Below are 8,183 nucleotides of genomic sequence, written 5' to 3'. Positions count from 1 at the left end.
AATTAAAGTTAGCGTGATGTTTGTGATAAGCGCCAAATAACCGAGTTATCAGAAGTCTTTTGTGACAAAGGACTCTGCAGTGATTGTAGGTAACTGTATAGTATTTCCTAGGCAACAAAATACCACTTAACCGTTGCGTATGCTAAATACAATAAATTACCGACCGACGACCTGTGTATCTTTCAGGTTTGCAAACAACATAATGAGAAATACGACCTTTTCTGAAGAAATCACAATTGTCCATGCTGTAAGAAATGTGTCAAACTCCACAAGTCATGTAAAGACCTAACAGACATAAATTATGTCATAAAAAACGTTAAAGTTTCAAACACCTTCTTTGAAATCGAACACACCTTGATGGAAGTTGTCGATAATATTAAACAAATAAGTACTAACCAGGAAGACAATTTACCATCGTAAAGAAACAAGAAAAAGGAAATTGAAGCAGAAATAAGACAAACCAGAAGAAAGATTAATCTGCACCTTGATAAACTTCAGGATGATTTGATTAACGAATTAATCACAATTGAAAATAGAGAAATCAACAATATAGAAAAGCTATTGACTTGTCTGAAAAAGAAAGAAAATGAGATCACAAAACACCAAGCAAACTTTGATAATATAAAAGAGTATGCATCAGAACTTAAAACCTTTTTGTCTATGAAAGAAATCGAAAAAGATATTGCTGTCGAAGAAACATTCATTCAATTGATTACCATAAAGAACATTTCCAATCAAATTAAGATTTCATGCGTTATTAACGAATCTTTACAGCAAATCACAGCCAGCATTCGGGAGTTTGGAGAAGTCAATGTTGGTTCTTTCCCGTGCGAGTTGTCAGTCCTGAATCATCAGGACATACAAACTCAGATTATGGTAGCTCTTCCAACCGGAAACATTGATAGCCTGTCTCTGAAGTTACAGAAATATTTCAATACTGATTTAGCAGAAGTCCGAGTTTGTTCTCTTTGTCCTGATGGAAGGATGGTATTCTCCTGTCGTGTTCCAAGCAAAATAAGAGTGTTAAAATCTGACGGAACTAAAAGTTTCGAAATGAATAATATTGGTGATACGTTTGATGTGGTACCCATCGGTGATGATTTGATTGCTGTTACATCTGGCTCATCAAATAGGATAAATACATTCAATATGAAAAATAAAAAAATAAAGAAAACAATAAAAGGAAATTCAGACATTGATGGAGCAGTATACAATGACGGACATTTGATACATTGTTCCAGGGAGTTAGGACTACAGGCGATCAACCTTACAGACGAAACCATTACCACTGTAACCAATAAAAAACTGTCGACCTTTGCGTACGTGACAACATTTGGGGAGAAACTGTTCTACACAAACTCTGAGAATAACAGTGTAACTTGTTTTGATTTCAATGGTAACCTACTATGGACGTTCTGTCATCCTGGTTTTCTGGTGTGTCCTTTTGGTTTATCTGTAGACAATGAAGGAAACGTGTTTGTTGTGGGATGGAGTTCGCACAATGTACTCATCATATCACCAGATGGACAACACTTTAGACAACGTAAAGACTGACTGATGAATCCACAGGCTATACACTATGACAAATCTACCAATAGATTATTAGTCTCGCTTAGAACCAGTGAAGCATGGTTGTTTAAGGTTAACTGATAAATATGTAGTTATATTTAAAACGCCAAATTTCCAGTCTCCATTGTGTTTATTAGACTGACCAAGAAAATGTACACTTCAAATACAGTATTTGGTCAAAACGACATTTAATTGATATAAGTTAATCGGAACAAATATCTAATCATATTAGTATTTCTTGTCTGGATATTTTTAAAACATGTATTGGTATGGTCTAGTTGCATATTTCAATGAACGATGAAACGCCCATTAAATCTTGCTTGATAGATATTAAAAGAAAAGAATTAATCTTCGGTGGGCATGTATCAAATATTACTGCACTGTTTTTGTTATTAATATATTATTTTATATATAAATAAGGCCGTTAGTATTCTCGTTTGAATTGTTTTACATTGTCATATCGGGGCCTTTTATAGCTGACTATGCGGTATGGGCTTTGCTCATTGTTGAAAGCCGTACGGTGACCTATAGTTGTTAATGTCTGCGTCATTTTGGTCTCTTGTGGACAGTTGTCTCATTGGCAATCATACCACATTTTCTTTTTTTTTTTATATATATAACCATGAAAAAGTAACACTGACAACTCAACCATAACAAAAAGGTTAAGAATGATTTATGAATGACTCCATACTACCGGTCAATGTTGTTGGTCCAGATTGTTACAAACCTCACAAACAAAGGTAATACATTTCCAAAATGACCAGCAGGCAATGACATAAAAGCCTATGCTACACGTTACCAAAATAGCTGTCTTCAGACTAAATTTCACAGTCTGTTAACCAAAAATGTACTTTGAAACCTTTATCCATTATTGCAATTGATGCTTTTGATTTTGCCATTTGATTAAAGACTTTCCATTTATAATTTTCCTTGGAGTTCAGTATTTTTGTGATTTGACTATTTTCTTTATGTGAAACAACCCATGTGTTGTGTCCATGGAGACTCACGTGTCTTTGCACTGTTCTTTTTGTCAATTATACAGTTTTCCTTTCATTATTGTGATTTGTAAAGTTTTCGAGCCGATAATGAGAATTTGCCTCTCATAACGTCGAGTGTACTTATTGGACTGACATTTTTGTGTAGTGTTTTTCACATCATTTCTTGCATAATACCGCTTTTAAACATTTTGTACGGTTGGTTCATTCATACCTTATGTTTCAGAAATCTTCCAACCACTAATTGTATTGTCTTTCGTAATATCTTCATCAGTCTTTTCCTACGGTCCGCCATTTCTCTAGCATATCATTTCGTTAATAAAAGAAAGACAAACTAAATTTCTTTTTTTTATATTCAGAACAGATATCATAGCATATCAATTTGATAATAAAAGAAAGACAACTTAAATATATATATATTCAATTTAGAGTATATATCACAATGCAATCAATAATTTTATTATGTTTATGTTTTCTGTTCTGTTCTTTTGTTTGTTTTTTTATTTGACGTAAAATTTTCCTTTAGTCCGAAAGATGTTCCGCAGGCTTCTCAACATAAAAGTTATTCACTACGAATTTGCGTTTGAATTGGCTTATAGTTATTTACTTGAATGTTCAACTCTTCTCCGCGAAACATAATAAAATATGCCGTCCGATCTTTTTAATGGGACACTAATAATGTTTGCATATGCAAAAATTGTGTACGGCATACCTATTTGATAAAACTTATCGAAGATCATAATAATTTGTTACGCGCGCAATACGTGCGTCTGAACGACCTACAACCTTACAAGTGGTGATCTAATCAAAACATGATCTGGTCGTTCTTGTTTTTGTCTGTATTTATATGTCTATTTCGCTAGAGTAGTCTATCGTTGCATACTGTAATTTAAATTAACTCAATGAATTGAAATGTTGTTGTTTTTTAGAACTAATCTGATGGTCATTTGTGATGCTGTAACACTATATTCCCAGGTTAGGGTAAGATTTTACACCGCCACATTTTTAATGGACCGGTAATTAGGTGATTGACGTTGGTTGCTATCTGCAACTTTTGTATATTTTTTTTAAAACAAATCAGGCCGTTTGAGTTTTCTTGAAGACTGGTAGGTGCCTACCATTTTTTTTTTACAGTATCAACCTTTTTTTTTGTCTCAGGTTTAAACAGTTCTAAACAAGATGTAGTTTTACCCTAAAACACATCTAAATTCCCTATTACAAGCAAGAAAAAAGTATAACGAGAGGTCAAGCATTGGATACACGACAAGCCCCTTCTTCTGATTTGTAATATCAAGGCCATACCTTATTGATATTGAATTATAATTCTCTCTTCGCATATAACTTTTATATAAAAACATATATTTGACCTATAGTCAGCTCTTTAATATTTTTCTTTTTTTCTTTATTTTGTTCTATGTTACGCATTTTCCAACGCTGGTTTATCGCCCGTTGCCCGTTGACTGAAATTTGTCAATTTGAATGTGTGATAAAATAAAATGTACTGCCAACATCACTATAAAACTGTAACCACTTACATTTACACAGCATCCTATTTATAATCTTTTTTTTAAAAAGAATGTCAGTATTTTACTGTGAAGTGAAAAAGATTAGCTGCCTATAATTTGTTTTAGTTTTGTTAACTAGTTTGAAAGTAGAAAGGGAAGTTTGTTTAGTTCATTGTTAATATAATGGAACTTGATGCGACTGCTATAGAAGTGAGAGGTAAATCTAGATTTAAAATAGGTTTTATACACCATTTTCTACATAAGAAAATACATGTACCAATTCAGGAATATGATAGTTGTTATTCATTCGTTTGATGTGTTTGAGCTTTTGATTTTGCAATTTAAGTAGAGTCGTTCCTTTTTTAATTTTTCTCGGAGTTCAGTATTTTTTCGATTTTATTTTTTTACCAGTTTATTGAGATGAGATACATCTAATTTTTATGTTATATTTTTTTCAACTTCCTGCGGAAAACACATGATAGCCTTCATTTTGGAATTTGCCTTCACAGTTTTACCATCCAATGATCAAATGTCGTTAATGTCAATAAAACGGCTTTAAAGCACTTCTGACAACCGTACCATTTTCTGTAAATTTTAGTTTACTTCAACAAAATTTAACTCATATTTAATTTATCGTTTATAAAACTATCAATACATTCTCGAAATAATTGTTCTACCCTTAGACATATATAACCTTAACCAGAGTTCGCAAAAAATTATTTAAAACTTTACTTATAAACAAGTATAAATTATTTGTTATCTTACTGCAATGTTAATTTATATAGACATATTTCATCCTTTATTAGAAAGCTAAATTACTTATTGTGATATGTATATTGATTTGTATGAATTCTTTTTTTATTTTATTTTGTTTTTGAAAATAACCTTTATTATAAATCATGTTTGTAATTGTGTATTTACATATTGTTACACATATGTATCTAAGCGTTGCTTTACAATAAAATCGTAAAATCGTAAAATCTACAAAAGATATACTAAAAACTAACAATGAATAATTTTATTTGTTTCTTGGCTATTGAGGTGCATTTGTCTGATGAACCATTGGTTTTAAACACTATCGTTACATATACTTTTCTTAAGTAAATTCAAAACAACTCACTGCTTCAAAACCATTTTTCATTTTACTTATTCATAAAAAAAAACGTTTCATAAGGGGACATTTGCATATTAGGTTCAAATAAGATCAACTAAAATTGCTTATCGAGATCTGGATTATATGCTTCAATTGTATTCTATTTTATATAAACGAGAACTTTTACTCTTGGGAATAGTAGGACAATGTAACTTTCCATAAAAGTGCAACAGATCATGCATTCTAATATGTTGTTTTGTTCAAATCGTTTATATAACATATTATGTATTCATGTTATTTCAATATTGCGTGTTGATATCCTCCTTGATAACATTCGTTGGATATCTTGTCTAGATGTTTTGTCTTCTAAACTCGTCTGTCCTATACATACACAGTAAACTTGCATATATATAGGAATCACATGTTCAGTAGTTGTCGTTTGTTGATATGGTTTTTAATTCCTCGTTTTGATATAGTTTAGAACGTTGGTTCCCCTGTTTGAATGTTTTACACTAGTCAGTTTTGGTGCCCTTTATAGTTTGATGTTTGGTGTCAACGAAGGCTTCGTTTTGAAGACTGTACTTTGACCCATAATGGTTAACTTTTTTGTGACTTGGATGGAGAGTTGTGTTATTGGCAACCCTTTGAACATAATTCAACGTTACAGTGTACATGTGTATGTACCATATATACGTTTTGAGTAAATAATGATAAGAGAAATGAAACAATTAAATTTACGTCGTAACAACAATCCCCTTCCCTTTCATGAATATGACCTATCGAATTAGACTATTTACCGGATTTGTAATCATATAAGCAACACGACGGGTGCCACATGTGGAGAAGGATCTGCTTACCCTTCCGGAGCACCTGAGATCACCCCTAGTTTTTGGTGGGGTTCGTGTTGTTTATTCTTTAGTTTTCTATGTTGTGTCGTGTGTACTATTGTTTTTCTGTTTGTCTTTTTCATTTTTAGCCATGGCGTTGTCAGTTTGTTTTAGATTTATGAGTTTGACTGTCCCTTTGGTATCTTTCGTCCCTCTTTTAAAGACGATCCGATTCTAGTATACAAAATAATCAAAGAAAAAGTGTTCACACACAAAATACAAAATAAGATGTGGACATCTTATATAATACAGATAAACAACGTCAAACCCGTGCAGCTGCTTATGGGCATGTTAAGTGCTTTGAGCTTGCTATACTATTATGTGATCATTCGTCGATACTGTAATACCCTAGGATAGTTATGTCTAAAGTAAGTATTTTTGTCTAATCACAAACCGATATCATATATTAAATATGTGTTTTTCTGACATTATCGTGCACTGATTATTAATGGGAAGTAACAACAACCTCTTAAAATGCTTAAAAACGTAACTCATTTAAGACTTTGTCAGATTTGTAACACGTCAGAAATATCTACTACAGCTTCTGAGATAAGTTTGAAACAAACCCTTAATGGCCGTATGAACACGCAAAAATCACTGACTGTAAAAAAGAAAATATTCTAAGGTTTTTTTGTCTTATCTACAAATACTATTCCTAGTTGGACTTTGAGACGCTAAGTGTCAATGTTAGTTGGCTATAGATGAATACTTTGTCTGCTAGTACATGTAGTAAAAATATCGTTTATGGAATTTAGGGATGGGAACAGCAAAAGGTGCAACATTTCTTTGATAAATTAGCAATGTGTTTTGTAATGCCGATATACCAAACAACACTGTATACGTTGCATGCGTTTAACGCTTAATACATATCTGCATATTCTTTTATCAGTAATGCTTAAATACGAATATCTGAAGGCCAGGGATGTAAATATGCTAAAGAAATTAGAAGCTTTATGGCCAAAAGTTCCTAAAAGGAATAGCAAAAACCAATTAAGGTGTTGGCAGAACCTTAGTTTCATTTAAATTTTTGAATTTTTCATCGAGGAGTTTTCTTTATCATCGTAAGTGGTGCACAATTTGTTCTATACATATGAACATAGATTCCTATAGAAGTATTTGTAACAAGCGAGCACAAACGAAAACAGGTAGCGCATCATATTCCCACCGCATTTACACCGAGTCTGAGTGTAGTACCATAATGATTGATGTTTACAACAGAAAAAAATCCCAATGCGTTGGCAACGACCATATCTAATTTGTTGTAGGTCTTATATCTCAATCGCAAATTTGCATTTTAGAGTCCAACTCGTATTCAGCGGATGTGAACTTTGTTCATTTATATACTGCATAGAGTGGAATGTTATTGAAAGGCCGTTGGGACTCAGAATCAAATGACTTCTGTTATAGAATTGCCTTCATTGTTGGAGTAAGTGGATTTGAGGCAATCTATTGGATTTGATTTACAATCATAAACCTAACAGCGAGGTTTTTCACAAAATATACGTCCTTCGTAATGCCCGCGTCACACTGTCCCGATTTTTATATACGATGGACACCCGAATGCGAAAATTGTAAGTTCGTACGAAGTTGGTCCCGATCTCGTTAAAATACCAAAAAGTGACCGAAGCAAGTACGATAAATAACGAAGTCTATACGATGGTGCCGAAATTATATACGATAGCAAAAGATGGACATACGAAGGTTAACCGAAGACGGGTATTTAAGCTTCATATCTCAGCCGAAGCCTACACGATGGATCACGAAGGCTAAACGATGGATTACAAAGGCTAAAAGATGGATTACGATGATGGTGCGATGGCCATACGATGTCTCAAAGATACGAACAGAATTTCGACAACATATCGTTTCTGTACAAGTCTGCCATGCATGGCGGGAAATCGATCTTTTTGTCTAATTCTTATAAAACTTAGTTTATTATCCTCTCGGCTTCTACGTGTAAGTTGCGTGTAGATGAAATTGTTATGGGCACTCTAGAACCAAAATGATCAAAACTTTGTATGGTGTTACTCGTTAAGAATATCTTAAGCGCTATTGACTTTAAAGTCCAAAGGTTAAGGTCACAGTGACAGTTGTAATGCAAGGCAATATCACCCTTGTGGACACTCTAAAACCA

General features: G+C 33.0%; 1 protein-coding gene across 1 annotated transcript; it reads left to right on the top strand.

Annotated features, from left to right (window-relative positions):
• Positions 1-202: 202 nt before the first annotated feature.
• Positions 203-1,554, top strand: LOC139510766 (uncharacterized). Its single transcript, XM_071297294.1, has 2 exons — positions 203-247; positions 499-1,554. Exons 1-2 carry the CDS (start codon positions 203-205, stop codon positions 1,552-1,554), a joined length of 1,101 nt encoding a protein of 366 aa, XP_071153395.1.
• Positions 1,555-8,183: the final 6,629 nt, after the last annotated feature.

Source organism: Mytilus edulis, chromosome 2, assembly GCF_963676685.1.
Source record: "Mytilus edulis chromosome 2, xbMytEdul2.2, whole genome shotgun sequence".
NCBI lineage: Eukaryota > Metazoa > Mollusca > Bivalvia > Mytilida > Mytilidae > Mytilus > Mytilus edulis.
The sequence above is the reverse complement of the archived record's forward strand: the minus strand, read 5'-3'. Positions and strand labels throughout refer to the sequence as shown.